The sequence below is a fragment of the Diplotaxodon limnothrissa genome, linkage group LG16, assembly GCF_057381915.1.
Source record: "Diplotaxodon limnothrissa isolate DT_005_m linkage group LG16, D_limnothrissa_male_GT1.1, whole genome shotgun sequence".
Lineage (NCBI taxonomy): Eukaryota > Metazoa > Chordata > Actinopteri > Cichliformes > Cichlidae > Diplotaxodon > Diplotaxodon limnothrissa.
In genome coordinates, this window is record NC_140611.1 from 9341139 (window position 1) to 9365135 (window position 23997).

Sequence of the window (23997 nt, forward strand, 5' to 3'; positions counted from 1 at the left end):
CCCAAATCTGGGCCACTATCAAAGGGTGCAACCTCCATTCCCTCTACTCCCAGGTTCAGATGGCCCAGAGCATGGGTGACTCTTAGAGACACCCATGCACCATAACAGGTTTCTTCTCTGCCTGTTTATGTAAAAGATCACTGTTGAATTGTTGGTCCTGACTAGGAAATGCTGGCCCTTCAGTACCAGACAAAAAAGCTTGAGGGCTAAGAACACCGCTGTGGCAGCACAAGAACAAGTTCTGAGCACAAGATCCATCGGGCTGGGGTCTACTGCACAAGGTAAGACCTCAGATGCAGAAAGTGTAAAGATGCCCCTGAGACAATTTAGCACATAGGTGTCAAACTCTGGCCTGCGGGCCAAATGTAATTTGGCCGGGCAGGGCATATATGGACCGCCATAACAAAGTGGCTGGCATAGTAAACAGAAACATCTGTGCCAAATATGACGTCGAAGTCCCGAGGTCAAAATGTGAGACGCCCCCTGGGGTGTTGGAGAATGACCAAGCTAAGATCCTGTGGGATTTCCAGATACAGACGGACAAAATGGTGATGGCTAACCAACCAGACATAGAGGTGGTAGAAAAGCAGAAGAAAATAGGCGTAGTGATAGTCGAAATGATAACAAATGACAGCAACATTAGGAAAAAGGAACACAAGAAGCTTGAGAAGTACCAAGGGCTCAGAGAGTTTAAGAAGATGTGGAGGGTGAATGTAACAGTAGTGCCAGTAGTAATCAGAGCACTCAATGCAGTGACTCCCAAGCTAGGCGAGCGGCTCCAGCAGATCCTGGGAACATCATCTGAGATCTCTGTCAGATGCTGTTCCTAGGAGTGCAATCATAGGAACAGCAAAGATATTGTGCAGGACCCTGAAGCTTCCAGGCCTCTTGTAGAAGACCCGAGTTTGAAGGGGGCCACCTATATTTAGGAAACTTCCCTTTTTGTTTATCTGTGTTATCTTTGTCTAATATTAACATTTGGTTTGATGACCTGAAATATTTAGGTGTGACAAAAATACAAAAAATGGGAAATCAAGAAGGGCCAAACACTTTTTACACCACTATAGTTGCCTGCAAATAGACTTACTGATTCTAATCTCCTAAGTCCTGCCATTTTCCATTGTGCAGTCTGCTTTCCTTGCCTGTTTCCTAGTTAACTTTCAAAACTTTTTGCTTGCCCATCTGAACTTTGTCCTGTGTTCCTGTAAGGAGTTCAGAATTGACAGGCGGTCACTCACTTCCCTAGAATCGTCTCATTTCCATTTAATTCAGATTTTGCCAATATTAACAGTTGCCCCATAATGCTTTATATTGTAAGGTAAAGATAATACAATACAACAATACACACAAACAATCAGGTAACCCCTATGCGCAAGCACCTGGTGACAGGAAGAAAATAAACCCCCTTTAAACAAGAAGAATCAGGCTTACGTAGGGGCAACCATCTACCCATTACCGGTTGGGGTGAGGGGAGGAAGACAGTACAAAAGTCATTCTGTAGAAGAGAGACAGAGATTAATAATAACTCTTTAAATGCAGAGTGATGTACAAGCACATAGTGAGTGAAAAGAGGTGAGTAAAGGAAAAGTGCATTATGGAAAGCCCCCAAGATTCTAGGCCTACTGCAGCATAACAAAGGGAGGATGTTGTATTACCTGATCCAGCCCTAACTGTATGCTTTGTTCTGTAAGAACTACTCCAATGTTTAACATTGGTATATGCTAAAGTCATGTGTGGTAGATTGTCGAAAAACAAGTGTAGCAGCTTACATAGACAGAAATCTATCTGTCTTCTCTTTTTGGACAGAGAAGACATATGGTTTGAAAGAGTAGTGAAAGAAGCCATTTATGTCCACTATGAGCGACCATCTTTGAACAGAGGCGGTGGCTTACGACACCAACTGTCTGCCATCTATAATCCAGTTTTGATTTACTGTGACCTTCACAGTACAATTCCCTGGTGGACAAAGCAACCTAATAAAACCTTTCACAGAGTAAGATGATTCACTGTGCACATTTGACTGATGAATGTACTCCAAGATATATTTCAAGTTCAAATACCTGTAAATGAATGAAGGAAAGACAACATAGGTTGCATATTGGTGCAGTTTTGTTTTGTTATTTGTTATTCTTCATTAACACTGCTGGTTTTATAATTTTTTTTCAAAGTATTAATGGATGAGGTGTTAAATGCTACATATTTAACTCTAGATGGGTATGTTGAAGTTAACAAGTACAGATATGTTTATTTTTTCATTTTCTTTATATTATATAGTTTAATAATCTGCAGTAATTCTACTATTGTGTACATAATCTGGATTCATAAAAACCTTCATGAGCCGATGTACACTTTCATTGCTGCTTTGCTGCTGAACTGTGTTCTTTACAGCACAACTGTTTACCCCAAACTGCTGATTGACTTTTTATCTGAAAAACAAGTCACAACATATTCAGCCTGTCTCTTTCAGTTTTTTATGTTTTACACTTTAGGCAGTTCAGAGTTCTTTCTCTTGGCAGCCATGGCCTATGACAGATATGTGGCTATTTGTAAACCTCTGCAATATCAAACTATCATGAGTAAAACCACTGTGAGTATTTTCTTGGCTGTAGCATGGCTTGTACCTGTTTGTCACATTGCAGTCTTAACAGCTGGGAGTGCTGAAGCAACATTGTGTAACTTTAACTTAAAAGGAATATTTTGTAATAATGCAGTTTACACTCTTCAGTGTGTCAAGTCACGATTAATTACTGTATTTGGAGTAGTTGCTTTAATAGATCTTGTAATATTACCTATGCTCTTCATAGTTTTTACATACTCAAACATTTTTATCCTCACTTATCAAAGCTGTAAAGACGTGAGGAAGAAAGCTTTGGAGACCTGTTTACCCCATTTGTTAGTTTTATTTAGCTTCTCCTGTTTAAGTATCTATGATGTAAGCATAGCTCGAGTAGAATCAGATTTTCCCAAAACTGCGCGATTAATAATGACATTACAAATAGTGCTCTATCATCCATTGCTTAATCCATTCATTTATGGGCTCAAAATGAAGGAAATTTCTAAACAGCTAAAAAGATTTTTCTATCATGCTAAAATCATTTCATGTATTAACTCTGAATGCTAAGGTGCCACAATTTGTTTTGTAATAATTTTCTTGCCATCATTGAAAATGCTTTTCATTTAATAAAGTAATTCAAACTATTATTCAGAAAAGTACAGGAAAAAATAAACCATGCCGTGTTCATCTGTATTTGTAAATAAATTGAACATAATATTATTATTAAAGTGTATTGAAGTCTGTTGTTATGCTCAGTAAAATGCTCATGTGAATAGGGTTTAAGACCTATGGTTAATTTACATTAACAGCTTTTGGTGACGTATTTAAATACAAATATAAATTGCCTTCTTTTATGAAAGGTTCACCAATTCCAAGATAGGTAAGAGGATAAGTAATCAAATAAACTATCAGATTAATTTTGTCAGACTTTCATATTTTATTTTGGATTTTTATAACATTATTGGTGGTTCTTATATATGCTGTGTAATAGAGATTTTCCACTAAAGGAATGGGTGGTAACACTTTATAAAACTGTGATAGCTGCAATAGCTTTATAATAACTACATCTTCCTCCCTTGTCACAAATCATGGGCCAGTGTAATTTATTGCCGTCTATCTTGAATGTGCATAAAACATTTGAAAAAGTACAATCCTAATTCCAAAAAAGTTGTCATATAAGAAAAGAATCCAATAATTTGCAGATTATTTACCACCGATTAATTATTCATAGATCACAGTAACAAACGTGTAAAATGCTTAACATGAGATTACTACTTATTTTACAATATATTAGCTCATCCTAAAAAAAGATAGGATGTGAGCAAAAAAATGGCTGGAAAAGCAATCCACCATCCATCCATTTTCTTCAACTTATCGATGGCAGAGTGATGGGGGCAGCAGCCTAAAAAGAGAAGCCCATACCCTCCTGTCCCCAGCCACCCCCAGCTTGTCTGGGGGAAAAGCAAGGCATTCCCTGGACAGCCGAGAAATATAATCTCTCCAGCATGTCTGCCCCAGGGCCTCCTCCCAGTGGGACATGCCTGGAACACCTCACCCAGGAAGCATCTAGGAGGCATCCTTGTCAGATACCTGAACCACCTCAGTTGGTTCCTTTCAATGTGAAGGAGCAGCGACTCTACTCTGTGCCCCTCCCAAGATGCTTAAACTCCCCCACTTAAAGCAGGAACTTGTCCCTGGCACATAGTGGGCACTCCAACCTTTCCTGGCTAAGGGTCATGGCCTCAGATTTGGAAGTGCTGATTGTTATTCCCACCGCTCCACACTCGGCTGCCAACCATTCCAGTGTGAGCTGGAGGCCATCACCTGATGAAGCAAACAGAACCACATCATCTGCAAAAAGCAGAATTGAGATTCTGAGACCACCCAAGTGGGAGCCACTTGGCTATGCCTAGAAATACTGTCCATAAAAATTATGAACAGAAAAAGGGCAAAGGGCAGCCCTGGCGAAGTGCAACACCCAGGAGAAATTAATGCAAGTTATTGCCATCTATGGGGACCAAGCTCTTGCAACAGGTGTATAAGGATCAAATGGCCAGATGTAGCATTGGGCCAGATACCCCATACTCCCTAAGCACCTCCAACAGTATACCAAAATGCCTTTTCCAAATCCAAAAACACATATAGTCTGGTTGGGCAGATTCCTATGCACCCTCATGTATCCTCGAGAGGTTAAGCTTGTCCAAGGTTCCAGGACTGGGACAAAAACTGCATTGTTTCTCCTGCATTCGAGGTTTGCCTAATGAACCGACTCTCCTTTCCAGCACCCTGGAGTTAGACTAGACTTTCCCGGGGAGGCAGAGAAGTGTGATCCTCCTATAGTTGGAGCATGCCCTCTGGTCCCCCTTCTTGAACATTTGAACCACCATCCCGGTTTGCCAATCCAGAGGCCCCTTGAACCAAGACAGCCCTACAATACTGAGAGCCTTCAGGAACTCAGGGTAACCCCAAGGGGCCTTCCACCAAGGAGTTTTTTAACTGCCTTCGTGACCTCTTTCCTGGACATAGACAAGGCATCCCCCTTGTACCTAAAGTCTCAGTGGGATTAAGGAGGTCTTTGAAGTACTCCTTCCACTGCCCGACAATATCCTCAGTCGAAGTCAGCACCTCCACCCCTACACAGTGCAAGTAGAGCACCGCTTTTGCCTCCTGAGCTGCTGTTGGTTAGCCAAAATCTCTTCAAGGCAGTCTGAAAGTCTGTTTCCATGGCCTCTCCGAACTCTCTCGCACCCAGTTTTGCTTCAGCCACTGCCCAAGCCACGTTCCGCTTTGGCCCGTCAGTACCTATCAGCTGCCTCTGAAGTCCCACAGGCTAACTAAGCCCAAGAGGACTCCTTCTTCAGCCTCATGGTTCCCTTTACCTCTGGTGCCTGCCATCTGGTCCAGGGGTTACCACCACGACAGGCACCAACCACCTTGTGGTCGCAGCTCAGTACAGCAGCTTCAGTAATGGAGGTGCTGAACATTGTCCGTTTGGACTCAATGTCTCCAACCTCCCTAGGAATGCTGTTGAAGCTCTGCCAGAGTGAGAGTTGAGGGTCTCTGCCCCTGGCTGCTGCCCAGCACACATTGCACCTGACCCCTATGGCACCTACTGCGCGTGGTGGGACTACAGGAGACGGCACCTCCTGCATGTGATGAGCTTACAGGCCACCACTCACAGGAGTGGTGCTAAAAAGAAAGCGCTCAAAGAACTCTAAAGGAACATTTTGCTATTTAATTTAATCAAAGATTTTGAAAACAATTTTTGGAAAACATCAAGACAATGGTCAAGCCAAGGTGGATGTTGCACTAGGGATCACCTCTGAGCCACTTTCTTGTTAACAAGAATAGGTAGGTTGGTAAATGGGGCAAGGCAGGATGAACTACAATGTTCGCAAATGACATTGTGATGTGTAGTGAGAATAACTGGAAGACAGTCTGGAGAGATGGCGGTATAGACTGGTTAGAAGAGGAATGAAAGTCGGTAGAAAAAAGTCAGAATACATGTGTGTAAATAAGAGAGAGAAAGGTGAACATGTAAGAAATCACAAGGATAAATAAGTTAAATACAGGGGATCAACCATTCAAAGCAATGGGCACTACCCAAGACAGGTGAGAAGAGAGTGCAGAGTTGATGTATGTTTTGGGGATGGTGGCTCTGATAAAAAAGACAGAAGGTGAAATGGTAGAGTTGAAGATGCTAAGATTTCCACTGGGAATGACCAGGAGCAACAAAATTAGAAATGAGTATCTTAGAAGGACAGGTCAAGTTAAGCAGTTCGGAGGCAAAGCTAGAGATTCAAGATTGAGATGATCTGCACATGTGATGAGGAGGGATAGTGGATATAAAAGGATGGAAAGGGGATGTTGAATGTGGAGCTAACAGCCAGAACACAAAAATGAAGTTCACAGAGAAGGATCTTGGATATAGTGAAGGAGGATATGTGGAGGGTTGGTGTGACAGAGGATCTTGCTCGAAATGAAGTGAGGTGGAGACAGATAATCGACACTGGCAGCCCCAAAATGGAGTAGCCCAGAGAAGACAAAGATCCTACGTGATGTACTGTATTTCAAATTATGATTCATCAGTCCATAATTCCTTCTTCCAGTCTTCAGTAGTCTGCTTCATGGCCCAGGCAAGCCTCTTTGTCTTATTCTGATGTCTTAGCAATGGCTTTTTGGCTGCAGCTAGTCCTGTCAAACCTGCAGCTCGAAGTCCTCTCTTCACAGTTGAAATGGAGACATGCTTACTATTACAGCTTACTACTAAGCTGTGCTTGAAGCTATTGTCCATTGAACCACTTATCATGCAAGCTGTTAACTCTAGGGAACTTGTCCTCTGATTCAGTTGTGGTTTGGGGTCTGCTTGACCTCTTCCTGTCAGAGTTTGCCCCAAATTTCTGAGTGCCTTTTGATGGTGAAGGGAACCGTACTTACTGACACCTTGACTTTCTTTGCAATTTCTTTGTAGGAAAGACCTAAATTTTTAAGTGTTATGCTGGTCTGTCTCTCTTCCACTGTTAATTGCTTTTTTCTCACCTTTTTTGTGCAACACACTACTTTCTGCAACACAGGATTTTGGGAAACCCTACCTTTTTTTTAACCTCTTGGAGTTCATCACTTACCTTTGTAACCTTTCAAGCTATTTATTGGACTTGAAAGACTTGAATTGGAATAAATAATTGAAAAAAATTGGTGTGTTCTAAAAAGAACCCTCACTGTTCTATAAATTTGTCAATTAATTATATTCTCTAAAGTAAATTTGTGTAAATTATGGAATTGTTACGGTGGCCCTGAGAGGCCAAACGGACTGCAACTTAAGAAAACACCAGCAATAAGAAAAACGCTGTAAAAGCACACAAAACACAATGGAAATAGGAAAAAAGAAAACAGAAATTATCTTAAAGTGCATTAACTATTTTTTCTCCCCACATTGCATTGCAGTGTGCATGATGTCGATCTACATGAAATTCTCTTAGCCTGAACAGAATTACATATTTAAATATAGGACTATATTTGCTGTTATTTTATTATCATTTCTGCCGGTCAACTAATTTTTTCTTCTTTAAAATTTGTTTTTCAATTAATACCCACGTATGTATGTAGTAAAAGAGGAGGAGCCAGAAAATGTACCCGTGTAAGTAAGGGCTAACCACTGTCGGCTTATGTCTCCAGAGGTTGAACATGGTAATAGGTCTTTGTGGAGAGTTGAATGAGATATATGGAGCTTGAAGTTTCATTTCATCACATATTTGGTCTGATTTGAACAGTTCACTTTCTAAAGATGAACACACACCAAGTTTAGGTATCTATGAATAATAATATTTTATATGTACTAGTTTTAAACATTCTGCCTGTTTAAAATTTTAGTTTGTAATATCTGATTTTCATGAATGCTGAAATGAATATAACATATATAACTTTTGGTGGTCATGTGGAAGTGGAGAAATACAGATATATTTATTTTGTAATTATGTTTATGGTATACGGTCTAATAATTTGCAGCAATTCCACTATTGTGTGGGTCATCATAGTTCAAAAAAGCCTTCATGAGCCTATGTACATTTTCATTGCTGCTTTGTTAGTGAATTCTGTTGTTTTGAGCACTGTCATCTACCCGAAGCTTTTGATTGACTTCTTATCTGAAAAACAGATTATTTTGTATCACGCCTGTCTTTTTCAAGTATTCATGTTTTATGTTTTAAGCAGTTCAGAATTCTTACTGCTGTCAGCCATGGCTTATGACAGATATGTGTCTATATGTAAACCTCTGCAATATCCAACTATCATGAGAAGAACAAGAGTCAGTATTTTCCTGATAATGTCCTGGTTTTTACCTGCTATTCAGATTGTAGTGCCAGTACTAAGAAATTCTATTACACCACTCTGTAACTTTACTTTGAAAGGTATATTTTGTAACAATTCTGTAAATCATCTTTATTGTGTAACTTCAAAAGAACTATCTATATATGGTATGGTTGTTCTATTTAATGGTGTACTTTTCCCCATGCTTTTTATACTTTTTACATACATAAAGATAATTATAGTTGCCTGTCAGAGTTGTGGAAATGTCAGAAAAAAAGCTGCACAAACCTGTTTGCCTCATGTGCTAGTTCTAATTAACTATTCTTGTTTGGTTACTTATGATATGGTTATAGTTAGACTGGAATCAGAGTTTCCTAAAACTGCACGTTTTATAATGACATTGCAATTTATAACATATAACCCTCTTTGCAATCCAATAATATATGGACTAAAAATGAAAGAAATCTCTAAAAACCTCAAAAGGTTGTTCTCTTGAACTAATGTAAACTATTGTAGACTTTTATAGTCTTTTGTTAAAAATTGTTTTTTAGTGTTTATTTAAGAGGTGTTAAATGATATCTGATCTTTGGTAGGTCTTTAATAAGACCTATCATTTCTGAGACATTTTCTTTTCAGTGTAAAAACTGATAAACTTCTCCAGCTATTCAAAGCATGTGATTCTGTTCAGTAATTTTTGGATTATTCATTAAAAAATATTACTATCATTACTCCTATTCATAATATTGTTTCTTCATATACAGTTTAAGGACATTTGAAATGATTGATTGAATGAAAACCAAAAATATATAGCTTTTTCTCTTTTGTATTATAATATCACAGATTTCTGTGGTCATAGTGTGAGATTCAAAAACTGGGCCTTTTCCTTGTGCAACAGAGAGCGGATCATTATTTAAAATTCTAAATGAAAGTAAGAAAATAGCAAGATCCTACCTGTCTGATATCACTTTTCCCATATAGATTTCTGAATAAAGAAATGTGTTCATAATTTTATACTGTGATTTCATATTTATTGGTTCTCACAATCAAATCCAAAAGCTGAGACTATGTATGAAGATAACTGAAAATATGGAGGAAGTAGTTTGACATGAGGACAAGTACATAAGGAAGCGAGAGAATTAACATGCCGAGGTTTTTTTTTATCTGTATTGCAGCCCTCTGTAAATGAAATAGGGTTCAGAATGCATATTGAAAACATATGGATTGACATCACCAAAAAATTGTAGGTCTGACTAAAGTATATATTTTCCGTTTGATTTATATGTAGGTTTATGTGATTCTGAATTTCATTATGTGGTGTGACTATTGCGAAATGAGCAGTTTTTTTATGGAGATATAATGGTCAAATCTTGTAACTCTTCAGAGTAGTTTAAAGGATTTTGTTTTAATTACCTCACATGAAAGTAAACATTTGAATTAAATACATTTTATAATATAGCCAGTAAATATATTTTACTGAATTTCTAAATTCACATAATCAAATACAGGAAAAAACAGTCTAAAAATAACTATAATAAAAAGAAGTTTCTAAATGAATGTTAGATATATTTCAGTATTACACTATTAATCGGTTGTGTACCACAGACCTCTAAGCTGGAAGTAGTACTTAGAAGACCATCTCTTCACTTAGATGTTTTAGCTAATAATAGACTAATAGGCAACCTTACTGTTATCTCAAAAATTGTCGTAATTGTAAAAAATAGTTGTAAAATATGTAACTGTTAATCGTCAGAGAAATTGTTTATTTGAACAGTTTCAGTCATGTTTCAGAGCTCATCACAAGACAGAAACAGCTTTGGTGAAGGTTACAAATTATTTTCTAATGGCCTCTGACAGTCAACTCATCTCTGTGGTTGTCCTGCTTTACCTCAATGCAGTAAATTTAAATTTCACACACTAAGGTTATCACTCATAATACTCATAATATACTCATCACCAAATAATTTTCCAATATTAAATGGACGCTCTTTCGATCAGTGCTCTTTTTATGTAATTGGTTTACAACTAGTTTCATTTTTTTATTTTTTTCCACTGATGAATTGATGATTTTTTTAGATTTATTCCTGTAGGGCTATAAAATTTTGGAGCCAAACAAAGGTTATATATTCTTATGTAAGGTTATATTGTGTGCGCTTGTGGTTTGTGTGTGTGTGTGTGTGTGTGTGTGTGTGAGTGCGTCTATGTGGTATGGATTGACATTTGACCTGCGCTGTACCTGGGCTCCGGGGACATTTCGACTTTTTGCTGTGTATTCATGTGTCCCCCTAAAACATGACTTGTAAATGCATTTTTAAGTGTCTAAATAATAATTTTTTCTACTTCTTATGAGGTCATTATTTATCTTTTGACCTGTATTTGCTTAAACTGTAGTGTAAATTCATTTATTAAACTATAATTAAAACATTTTCTGATTTTCTTAAAAGTCCACCTATACCCCTCACCTGATTTTTGTGTATTCCAGTGTATTGCACAGCGACGTTTCGAGTTAGAGTGGATGTGTGTAGGTACTGCAATTTAATACACATTTTCAATACACACGGCCGGAAGTCATTGTGATTGGTAGGCTATATATATAGGCGGTACCTACAGGAAACGGCGCCACAACTTTCGCGCGCGTGCCCTTTAACAAGTGTATGTCGACGGCAATACGAAGACGGATTAAAAACACAAAGGTAAGCCTTTTTTAATGTAAAATGCACCATGACTTTAATACTATATGAAATTATAGGTGCACAGGCCTATATTAAACTGGTTTAATTTATGCTTTATGGACTGTTAGTGAGTCTTTGAAGAAGTAAAACGGCCCCAGCGTTTGTCATTGAGTAAATAAAATAGGGCTGACGACTAACCGCGTCAAAAGCGGGCTAACCCGTGTTAGGATTTACTCGGTGTTAAAGCATTATTGTGGCTTAAACGTGTTAATGCCGACATCGCGACTAACGCGATTAACAATTAAACCAGCGCAGTCTGAGTCAAAATCCCTGATGTCGCTGTTAGCTAATTTCGGGCAGTTTGTCCAATGTCTGTCCATTCTGCTGACAGCCCTAAAATAAAAGCAAGGGTATAAGTGTATTTAGTCGTGTATTTATTTATATGCCTGAAGAAAAAACTTCTTACAGTTTTGATGCCTAAGCTTTCTCAGTACTTGTATCACTCTCTGCAGTCGCCATTACAGAAATGTCATGTCGCCATTTTGAGTACTAGGCCTTTAACATTTTAAAAGAAGGCATAAATTAGGACTATGAATAAGTCAGCTGTGTTTATGCTGTAAACTACACTACTGCTAGTTCTGCTACTACTGATGATGATGACAATGATGACGATAATCGTAATACTTTATATGCTTTGGTAATGCAGCCAATCAAAACGTACAGGAGAACATGCGAAGGAGACGCATTCCTCCACGGGAGGATGCAGTCTGTCATGTTTCTGCTGGAAGGGACAAACTGGGACTTGATATCCACTACATAAATGCCTTCAAAGGTAAGTTGGTCTTTAGTTTGGATTAGATTTGGAGTTTGTCACTTTGTCTTTTGTCACTCACTTGGTATGCCTCTGCAATTCAGGTCGGGGCATTTTCACGACTGTTCCATTCCAAAAAGGAGACTTCCTTTTGGAATACAGAGGTAAACTCATAACAAAAGAAGAATGTGAGCGGAGACCCAGAGTTTATCATGACAGCCTGAAGGTGTTCATGTTTGAATTCAAGTTTGATGGAAAACTCTGGTGGTGCGTATTATATCAGTGTAGTTTGATTAAGATTAAATTACACATTGCTTTTGATTTATGAAAAAAAAAGCTTCCTAACTAACTAGTTAAGCTAATACTTTTTTGCCTAACCCCACAGTGTGGATGCATCTCAAGAAGATGGGTCATTAGGCAGACTTGTCAACGACAACCACATCAGTCCAAGTGCTAAGATGAAAATATTAAATATCAATGGAAAGCCCCATCTATGCTTATTTGCAAGCAGAGACATAAGTCCAGGCGAAGAAATAGACTATAATTATGGTGACTCGGATTGGCTCTGGAGATGCAAGGTATTTCTACAATTGTACTTTTTGGAACTGATAAATTGCATACCGTAAGCCATTTTTACATTTGTACCTACTCAAATTGGCTTAACGTGACTTAGGGCATCTAGTTTTTCACTGAAATTGAGTATCACCTACTGTGCCTGGGGTCACTATAGCAATGCAGCCGAGCATCCAGTGATATAAATGCCACAGCAAGCATGGACGTCAAGGTGACAAAATGCCTGCTCAGTCTATACTTTAGTGTTCAATTCAGGGATCACGCTGTTAATTTTGGTCGCTATTTCAAACATTTCAGAGTTTCAAAAATGATGGCTTGGATTTTCACGAAGGAGGCGCACTCATAACTTATCGAGTGACACCATTGACCAGCCACCTGGTGGCATTCAGTCTATGTCAAATTTTCTGATCACTTTGGATCACTTGGAACCTTGGTGCAGTAGTTACTGAAAAACTACATGGTACTATAACCTACTGGAAAAACAGGGGTAGGTACTAATGGAAAACAGGCAATTGTGATGGCTGCCACATCAAAGCCCTCTAAAAGCACTAAAAAAATATCAGCAGGTATGCAGAAATAAAAAATGGCTTTCGGTTTCTAAATTTTAACAGTGATTGATGTTTAATGTGATTCTACACAGCAAAATCTCCAGTGTTAAATTAACACTGGAGAGTGTCTATAAGGGTCCACACCTCTGAGTGTTAAATACAACACTGTTGAGTGTTAAATTAATACTTTTGACAGTGTTATATGTTTAAAAGTAACCTAGTCAGTTTTGAAGATTAACAATGGCTAACACTGAGCAGTGCTGATTTTCTAACACTGGAAAATAACTCAAAATGTTAGAAATATTCCAGTGTTAGAAAATCAGCACTGCTCAGTGTTAGCCACTGTTAATCTTCAAAACTGACTAGGTTACTTTTAAACATATAACACTGTCAAAAGTGTTCATTTAACACTCAACAGTGTTGTGTGGACCCATATAGACACTCTCTAGTGTTAATTTAACACTGGAGATTTTGCTGTGTAGCCTCTTTAGTTAGATTCATTTTAAATTTTGGCCCTCGAAGATAAATGGGCCCTAGTGACAGTTCGTTGCTGCTACAGGTGATTGTTTTACTCCTTTAGCAATGGCTTAAAAAATAAAGAAATCACACTGACTATTTGTCTCTTAATCATAGGGCCTTAAATTCTCTATACATGACAGTGAATATTTTAAAGACATTAGCTTGAAACTTATCTTTCTCATACAGTTTATTTAATGTTTCAAAAGCGTCTTCAAAAATGCACTGTATATTCATTTTCTATCTGTTACACACGAAGACTGAGACCAGCCAGATTCAGAAGACTGTGAGCTGCCTAAAGCCGCAACCAAACAGCTTTCCAAACAATGATCTGGACCTGAAACATCCAGAGCCTGAAAGGGTAAATATAATCCAGTGTACCACTTAATGAACTAATAATTTAATCTATCATCATTCTTTATGGATGCTGTGTGTGTGTGTTTGGCAGTCACCTGGGTGTGATGTGATTTACATGGACCGTGGCTTGTAGGTCCTTTTCATTGTTTCAAAGTGCAAGTCTGGATAACATCTGAGTGTGTGTGTGTGTGTGTTAACCACCCAAATGTGACTTAGGAGGACCACACTGTTATTGGGGGACTCTGTCAAAGTTTGCTTCATGGTGACATCACTCTGGTTTTAGGAGGGGTCTTCTCGTATTTTTTGACAGTTTGACCTACAGCATGCAGAACTGACTGCATGTGCTTTGTTTCTATGTTGAAATTTTTTGAAACTCAGGCTTGAACATTAAGATAGATAGTACTATACGACTTAACTTGTTTTAGGCACTTTTTACTGCTGTAGTGCATGGGTTCTCTCTGGCTGTGTACTCTGGCTTCTTCCCACAGTCCAAAGATGTAGCTTATGGGGTTAGGTTAACTGGTGATTCAAAACTGCCCTTTGGTGTGAATGCAAATGCTTGTCCTTCCATGTTAGACTGGTGATCTGTCCAGGTTGTACTGCCCTATGGTAGCTGGTATAGGCCCCAAACCTGCTACCCCACAATCCTGATAAGGATAAGTGGAAGAGGATGGATGATTGCAAAGGAATCAGTTAATTATTGTAGCCAGTATTTTTTTCAGAAGAAAACATTTCTTGAGTGGAAAGCCCCCCCCCCACGCGCACACACACACACATGCAAATTAAAAACAGAAGCACAGGCCTGCCCAGTACAGTTGCAAGAAGAGCACTTGGTCTAATCTTTGTGCCATCTTTTCTTTGTTGCAGGATCTTGATGAAGAAATGCCTCAGCAAGGCTCAGAAGCCATGCATTCTTCTTCAGTGCAAGATTTTGAAGAGGTAACATTGACCTAGGACAGATTTTAATGAATGTTTCTCATGCACGATGTGTACCCTACGCTATTTGCCGATAGTGAAATGGTTTATTCATCCTCTTGAGTGATGCATTTTTAGTAACTGTCAGATTACTGTTCTTTTGTCTTCATTTTCTATCTGTTACACATGAAGACTGAGACCAGCCAGATTCAAAAGACTGTGAGCTGCCTAAAGCCGCAACCAAACAGCTTTCCAAACAATGATCTGGACCTGAAACATCCAGAGCCTGAAAGGGTAAATATAATCCAGTGTACCACTTAATGAACTAATAATTTAATCTATCATCATTCTTTATGGATGCTGTGTGTGTGTGTTTGGCAGTCGCCTGGGTGTGATGTGATTTACATGGACGAAGTTTATTAGTTGATATCTGCAACTGAATTGAAAACACCTCACCTTTCCAACTGTCCAAAACAAATAAATGTTGCAATATTTTGCTAACAGTTTCACAATCATCGTCTGGTGTGCACAACAATATCATCTTTGGACAAGTGCATTCAGTGTGTGGGACCGGTTTCCTCCCTCAAGTGGCTTGGCTATAAGTGCAAAGGTGAGACATTTAGTGAATAGGTACAGTGTATAGTAAAAAGCATTAATAGAGTTCAACAAGTTAAGACTAGCTGAAATGAACACTGCTCCCTTTTTAATTAATGGGTGGTCACGTCTAATTAAAGAAATGTAGTATTACCTCATTGGTGCAGGACCTTGTAAAAATGGTATACTTGGGATTGTCCTCAATTCCCCATTCCATAACATAAACTGCTCAAAATAATAAAGGGAACACTTAAACAATGCGATGTTACTCCAAGTCAGAACACACTTCTGTGAAATCAAACTGTTCACTTAGGAAGTAACACTGACAACCAGTTTCACATGCTGTTTTGCAAATAGAGTAGACAACAAGTGGAAATTATAGTCAATTCACCATAATAAAGGACTGGTTCTGCAGGTGGTGACCACAGACCACTTCTCAGTACCTATGCTTTCTGGCTGATGTTATGGTCACTTTTGAATGCTGGCCGTGATTTCATTTTAGTGGTAGCATGAGACGGTCTACAACCCACACAAGTGGCTCAGGTAGTGCAGCTCATCTAGCGTAGCACATCAATGTGAGCTGTGGCAAGAAGGTTTGCTGTGTCTGTTAGTGTAGTGTCCAGAGCATGGAGGTGCTACCTGGATGTGGAGTAGGCCATAGGAGGGCAACAACCCAGCAGCAGGACCGCTACCTCCACCTTTGTGCAAGGAGGAACAAGAGGAGCCCTGCAAAATGACCTCAAACAGGCCACAAATGTGCATCTGTCTGCTCAAATGGTCAGAAACTGACTTCATGAGGGTGGCTTGAGGGTCCAGCGTCCACAGGTGGGGATTGAGCTTGCAGCCCAACACCATGCAGGATGCTTGGCATTTGCCAGAAAACACAAAGTTTGGCAACTTCGGCACGGGCACCCTATGCTCCTCACAGCTGAAAGGAGGTTCAAACTGAGCACGTGACAGTCTGGAGATGCCGTGGGGAACGTTCTGCTTCCTGCAACATCCTCCAGCATGATCATATTGGCAGTGGGTCAGTAATGGTGAGGGGTGGCATTTCTGTACCTGCCAGAGAGCCTGACTGTCATTGGGTAACAAGATGAGGTCCTCGGACCCTTTGTGAGACCACATGCTGGTGCGTTTGACCCTGGGGTCCACCTAATGCGAGACGACACTGGACCTCATGTGGCTGGAGTATGTCAGCAGTTCCTCCATGACAAAGGCATTGATGCTATGGACTGGCCCGCCTGTTCCCCAGACCTGAATCCAATTGAGCACATCTGGGACATCATGTCTCACTCCATCCACCACAAACTGTCCAGGGGTTGGCAGATGCTTTAGTCCAGGTCTTGGAGGAGATCCTTCAGGAGACCATCCGCCACCTCATCCCGAGCATGCCCAGGCATTGTAGGGAAGTCATACAGGCATCTGGAGGCCACACACATTCAACTACACACTTTCATGCCATTCAACTACCTAAAGAACAAAGTATTTAATAAGAATAATTCCTTCATTCACATCTGGGATGTCCTTTTTTTGGGGTGGGGGGGGGGGGGGGGATTAGCAGTGTATGTGTAGTCATTAAAATATCCTTAAGTGTGAACAGTTTGGGTTTTTTTTTTTTTTTCAGCATTTGACATTACTGCAATGCTTTGACAAAAAACTACTTCACTTAAATAGAACTGCAAAGCTAAATTAAGTCTATCAAAATGTGTTTCAGTTTGTTTAGGGGTCTGGCACAAATCTTGCCTTGCAAAATTGGCAAATCAGAATTGCCACCAGTCAACACAGGTGTGTATCCCATTCATATTTGGCTTGACTTTGTTTTTCAGTTTATTTTTTACCTGTCTAAAGTATTGATCAATTAAAATAACTTTTGTTCTTACATTCCAGAAAGAAGAAATTTCTGAATATTCAGGGGAGGATGGATTGCCACATTCAGTTCAGGATCAAATATCAAGCGATGATGATGGCAACCACAGCATATCAGAAGAAGAATATGTGCCAGATTCAGAGTCATATGATGAAGATTCAGATGAAGACATCTCATTATTGCCAAGCACATCAAAAGGTCTGCTATGCCAAAATGACATCTCCAAAGCGCATGAACAATCAGATTCAATGAATTTAATCCACAACTTGACAAAGGACAAGCCACAAGATAAAAGTGAGCTTTGCGAAACTGAATCAGAAAAAATGACTTTAAGTAAAAGAAATTACTGCTATTTTTGTGGCAAACCACAAGCTAAAATTTCCCGCCACCTGAAAACGCACAAAACGGCTCCTGATGTTGTGCATGCATTTTCCCTGCCTAGAGACTCAAACGAGCGTAAAAGTCTGTTAGAGAAATTGAGAAATAAGGGAAATTTTAAGCATAATGCTGCAGTTTTGCATGGTGGAGTGGGACCACTGAAAGTGAAGAGAAGACCCAAGATTAAAGCAGTAGAGGGAAAGTTCGCTCATTGCTTTTATTGTCAAGGGATGTATGTTCGCAAGGATCTTTGGAGACATGTCCGCAGATGTCCGAACAAACCAAAAGATGACACGGATAAAGAACCTGGAAGAACCAAAGTACTCGGCCTGGCTTTAACTCTGGAGTCTCAGTGTTATCCGCAGGTGTCAAGTGGAGTCTGGAAGGTTCTTGCTGTTATGAAACAAGATGAGATTGCCTCAGCTGTGCGAAATGACTTTACTGTTATTCACTTTGCCCAGTCCCTCTACAATAAACATGGACAAGACCCTACAAAGTATGATTATATACGACAGAAGCTTCGTGAAGCGGGACGTTTGTTGTTGTGTCTGCGCACAGAATTCTCAGTGCATAACATGGAAGAAGCTATTAAGCCTGCTAATTTCCAGAGAGTTGTGCAAGCAGTAAAGAAAGTTTCAGGTTTTGATGAAGAGACACTGTCATACAAAACTCCAAGCCTTGCGCTGAAACTGGGACATACACTGCATAAAATGTCTGACATTATCCATTGTCGTGCCCTCATGACAGAGGATGAAGCCCTAATCAAGTCCACTGATGCGTTCAAGAAGTTGTATGTCTCCAAATGGTCCGAGATGGTGTCTCACCGTGCCTTGAACACATTGAGTGAGGCAAAGTTTAACAAGCCATCAACATTGCCCTTTACAGAAGATGTTCGGATTCTCCATCACTACCTTCAAAAATCTGCAGAAAGTGCCTTTTGCAGCTTGGAGAACGAAGCCACAGCTCAGAATTATGCCCAACTTGCACAAGTTACACTCTCACAAATCATTGTGTTCAACCGAAGACGTTCTGGAGAGGTTTCAAAGATGCGCCTCAAAAGTTTTCTTGAAAGAGACAAAACAGCACTCCACACAGATGTTGCCATGGGGCTCTCAGAAATGGAACAGAGACTCTGTAACTATTTCTGTAGAATAGAAATAATGGGGAAAAGGGACAGAAATGTTCCGGTTCTGCTAACACCAAGCATGCTGGATGCTCTGTCACTACTGGTTAGTAGGAGGCCTGACTGTGGTATTTGTGCCACTAATATCTACCTCTTTGCAAGACCCCGATCAATGAGTCATTACAGAGGAATGGACTCCTTGCGTGTTCATGCACACCAGTGTGGAGCAAAGCAGCCTGAGTATCTAAGATCGACACAGCTCAGAAAACATGTTGCCACACTCTCACAAGTCCTTAATTTGAAAAACAACGAACTTGATCAGGTTGCAGATTTCCTGGGTCATGATATCCGCGTTCACCGCGAATTCTACAGATTACCAGTTCCCACAACACAGCTGGCCAAGATTTCCAAACTGCTTTTAACACTGGAAAAAGGACATCTTTCCCAGATCCAGGGGAAATCACTGGATGAGATCAAAATAGGTTTGTATTGAAAGGAGCAAATATTAGGGCAGTAGTTGAATATTATGCTTTATCAACAGAATTAAAACCTAAAAGCACAGACCATTCTGTTAAATGTCCATGATTTAAGGTTCTTGAAGTCTATTGTTTCATCACTTTGCAACATTTGGCAAACTGCAGAGTGGTGGCCTTAAATAGTAAAACTATGTACTATAATTTCCAGTATTTGTTCTGTATTTTGTCATATCTCGTTGTTAATGTGAGGTTTTTGGGGGGGTTGTGTTTGTTTGTTTTTTTGTTTTGTTCCCCCCCCCACAATTTCTCAGATAAAATTGCATTAAGTGATGCTGAAACAAAGGACAGTGAGAGTGAATCAGATGATGATGACACAGCACTCACAATGTCGGCGTGTGGCACCAGTGAGCCTGTACATGCAGTAGCTGATTCCACAAACACAGCGCAGCTCCAAGACACTGTAGATTGTGGTAAGTTACCACTAGCTTGGTTTCTGTGGATAAAATGTTTGTTACAAATATTAAAACTTAATCAAATTGTGTAATCAGCAGATGAAGGACCACTCACAATGCCTGCAGCAAGTGAGACTGCTGCTCCCTCTGAAGGTAAGGGGTGCAGTTGGTTCTCTAAGCGTATTATTGTTTCATCACTTTGCAACATATGGCAAACTGCAGAGTGGTGGCAAAAAGTCACTTGGATGAGTGACAAAATGTTTCTCCCACTGAAAACGCTACGTCCAGATTAACAGAATCAACGTTTTGGGATTTACTTACCTGGATGATTGAGCATGCATCAAGAGACTTTTATTCAACTTTTTATTTAGTCTTTTATTCACAGCGGAACACTAAATGTTGTCTCATTTTAGAAATTTGATAAATTTTCAAAGAGAATTTTAGCTCGTTTTGATATTGATGGTAGCAACACATTTCAGAAGTTAATACAGGGTAGCATCCATTCTTTTAACAAGCAAATGTTTTTTGTTTTTTTTTGTTTGGTTTTTTGTTTGTTTTAACTACTACTACTTTATATATCTTCCAGAGAAAAATGCTGCTCAATCCCACAATTCCCGAAGAGCTCCCAAAAACATGTGGTCCAAGGCTGAGGTTGCTGCAGTGATGAGGCATTTTAAAGACCACATAAACGAAGGGAAACTAGCCACCAAAAATGAATGCAGTCATTGCAAATTGGTAGAAGATCCGGTGTTGGCAGGAAGAACAGTTCAAAACATAAGAGATTTTGTAAGAAACAGAGGATTAACTGCAAAAAGGCAGAAAAAAAATGAACTAAAATAACTGTTTAGCCAGATGTGGTTTTACATCTTGGTCAGATTGCCAATTGTTGTTAACACTGATGTTCTGTTTAAAGAAAAAAAAAAGTTCTTGTTAAATACAGAAGCAGTTTGTATTTCATAATTTTTACATTTAATTTATTTAGGGTTTTTTTTTGACGGGTTATATTTAAAATAAAAAATTATAAATGCATATTTTCTCCCCTTAATATTTACCTTTAAACTATTAAAATTCATTTTAAATGTTTTTAATTTTTCTGTTTTCTATATTTTTATATTTCTGTGGGAAGCGTGGGCATTTTTGTCCATAGATTTCTTTTTTTATTTATGGTTAAAATTAATGTTCAGATCCAAGAACACTAATAAAATGATGTTCCAGTAATCCTGTGTCCTGTCAGATGTGTATTTATGGTAATGATGAGCTATTTAAATATTACATCATTGTCCCTTTAAAGACCCAATATTGTTTTTTTGGACCTCATAAAACACATTGTTGTCAAGTGGACAATGTCTCCAGAAAACACAATAGAGTCTGGTTGGTGTGTATCAGTGTATCTAGACTTCTATAGGGAGTGTATGAGGTCTGAAGTGACCCAAATTTTTTTCAGATTTTTTCGAACACTTTAACCTCACTCCCTTGGCTCTAAGTCCTTTGAAAAGGGTAGTCCACTTAAACCACCACCGGGCGGATTGACGTAGGATAGTCCCTCCATACCACATAGACCCGTGTGTGTGTGTGTGTGTGGTCTTAGAAGAAAAAAGTAAGTTCCAACTGTATGTTTATGCAATTTTACTTCAGGATTAGGTGACAGAAATTAAGTTGACAGTCCATAGGTGATATAAGGTTACTGTAATGAGTATCATTAGTGAGCTTGCATCCCACCTGCACTGTGTAAAACAACAGGCCAAGCCTCAGAGGAGTGGCCTGACTGCAGCCAGTCTCTAAACAACTAATTATCTCACAGTAGCTACTATGAAGGACTTTTGGGATGTTTTCCCATGTATCACTGTCATTAGCAGGATCCGTGAACCTGATCTAATGTAGTATATCACAACAAACATCCAGTACCTTTGGGTCTTCACACCAGAGAGAAGAGAGAGGAGGAGAGAATTTATTATTTCAATGGCCTCCACAATGTGTCACTAAGTTGTAACTATCACAGACGTAACTGTCAAAAGGATAAAGTGGTCAACAAGCCATTTTGTCTTTTGGCCTAAGAGAGCAATTAAACTTGCCTTGTATTAAAAAGTTTGGTATTAATTATCAGAAATAGGAGATTTAAAGAGTAGCCTTCGAAGCGTACCTGACTATGGTGTAAACTAGTATAATGGATTTTAAATAAACAAGATGTGATTCAAGCACAGATTTTGAACAAGTTTTACCTTCTGAAGTCAAAGTTATCACATGTGCTAACCAGTGGCGGGGTGGCTTACTGGGCTTAAGCCCGGGTTGTTTTTTCAGAAGCTCAGGGTCTTTTGGAGTGTAATTTTTTCATAGTTAGATGCCTGGCTGACAACTGTATAAAACAAAAACTACACACAATATTTGAAGCACATAGTGCACACTGGCAGGGCCTGGCAGGGCCTGGCAGGGCGAAGGACGCGGTCTCAGCTGAACTATGGACACGCACACACATACATATACTGATACTGATAAGCACTCGCTGACACATCACCCTCCCTACCCCGGATCCAACGCCACCTCCAACGCTTACCTCCCCTCTGATGTGGACATCGGGTCAGCTGGAGGCGCAGTCGAAGATTGCAGCGGTCCCAGATCAGATGTACACACTGGAACACTTTCCCGTGTTGCTTGTCTGTGTTTATTGTGCTATGGTGTGTTAATATCTGTGCATTCCTGTATTATCCTTTTGTGTTACGCATTTTGATGTTTTTTTCCTTGCTACCTAGCCTGACCTGTCTCCCCAATGTGATGTTTGTGTATTGTATGTACGGTCGGCAAGGTCTGTCATCTCGGTTGTGGGGAGCTGCTGCCTGCGAGTTTGCTGTTGGAGAAGTGGAGCCAGGCAGACAGAGGAGAACTGAAGTTTGACCAGGTACCAAAGCAAATCATTCATACTGTACAAACAATGTAAATATGACAGTGTATCACGAAAGATTGATATCAAACTGATCACTTGACCCATATTACATTACTTGTTCTTCAAGTGAATCAACAAATGGCGAAATGAAAAGCCGAACAACAACAATGTTGTTTCTTTAGAGAGTCTTAGCTTACATTTGTGTTTATTTCATATTTTCAGTTGTTACCCTCCACGGCTAAATAAATTGGTTTCAGAATACAAGAATGGACATAAGGGGCTTCTTTCAAAGAAAACACTCAGGTAGATGTTATTTTATATATTATGCTTTGTATGTTGTTCAGTATATTTCTATGCAAAACAAGAGGAATTTCAATACACAGCAGGATATTCACAGTTGAAACCAGATATTTACATACACTTTATGGAAAACATAAAACAAGAACATTTTTTTTACTGTACAACATCAATTTAGAGTAAACTTGTTTTGTTTTGGATAAATAAATATTGAAATATCTTTTGAATTAGTTACATGTCAGAATAAAGAGAGCTGTCTATGTTTTTTATCACTTTCATCAAATTTAGGAGTATACACTAAGTTTATTGTTAATTAATAAGAAAACTCCAGACGATTCCATTCTGAGCTGAAGAAGCTTCTGATAGGTTAGTAGAGTCCATGTGAGTAAACTGGTGGCACACCCGTGGATGCATATAAGGCAAAACACAGAGCCTGTTTCTTTGACATAGGAAAATCAAGAGATATCAACCAAAACACCAGGAAAAGAACTGTGGAGCTCCATAAGTGTGGCTCAATTTTGAATACAATTTGGTGCCATTTACAATTAAGAAATACAGATAGTTTCTCTCTTTACTCTTAAAGTTAACAAATGTGCTTTTTATATTTATCAACCTAAAAAAAATAAACATTTAGCCTGATTTTATGTTACAATTAAAAAAGTGTTTGTGTTTTTATCTGAAGAGTTTGTAAATATCTGGTTTCAACTGTATACACAGCAAATTCAAAAGTGTTAAATGTTTTGGTGTTAAGAGTCTTCTTGCAAAAGTAGAGTTAATTTTACTCTAAGTAGAGTCACATTCTTTTAATGTAACTCTGAGGTGTAAAATGATAGTAGTTAAAATCGAGTGTTAAAAATGAGCGTTTCTCTGTCAAATCTGGAGGTGTTACAATGGAAACATTAACTCTTGACCTCTTAACTCTGAACTCCTACAGAGGCTATGACACCAATAGAGTAAATTGACAGACTCCGCCCCCAGCACGGCTCCAATCGAAGCTGAAGTGAAGCCGTTTCAGAACATTTTGCTCTACATATTTGAGTTGTTTGCCATGCTTGGTAAGTCATTTTTTCAAAGATTGTTTCAATTATTATTATTAGCTTTTACTTCTGTGGCTCTTTGGAGTTGAGACAAAGCTGTGTGAAAGGCATTAGCCATGTTGCTCGGTGATAGCATAATATTCTGTT

General features: G+C 39.1%; 2 protein-coding genes across 2 annotated transcripts; both read left to right on the forward strand.

The window, feature by feature from the left end:
- The first annotated feature begins 2173 nt into the window (after nt 1–2173).
- LOC146615726 (olfactory receptor 6N2-like) lies at nt 2174–3121 on the forward strand. The gene has a single exon (XM_085373736.1). The coding sequence runs from the start codon at nt 2174–2176 to the stop codon at nt 3119–3121; it is 948 nt and encodes a 315-aa protein (XP_085229862.1).
- A 4822-nt stretch (nt 3122–7943) lies between these two features.
- LOC146615727 (olfactory receptor 6N2-like) lies at nt 7944–8855 on the forward strand. The gene has a single exon (XM_085373825.1). The coding sequence runs from the start codon at nt 7944–7946 to the stop codon at nt 8853–8855; it is 912 nt and encodes a 303-aa protein (XP_085229951.1).
- The last annotated feature ends 15142 nt before the right edge of the window (nt 8856–23997 follow it).

Coding starts and splice junctions, on each gene's coding strand:
- LOC146615726 (XM_085373736.1), top strand. CDS start 2,174: ATGGATGAGGTGTTAAATGCTACATATTTAACTCTAGATGGGTATGTT.
- LOC146615727 (XM_085373825.1), top strand. CDS start 7,944: ATGAATGCTGAAATGAATATAACATATATAACTTTTGGTGGTCATGTG.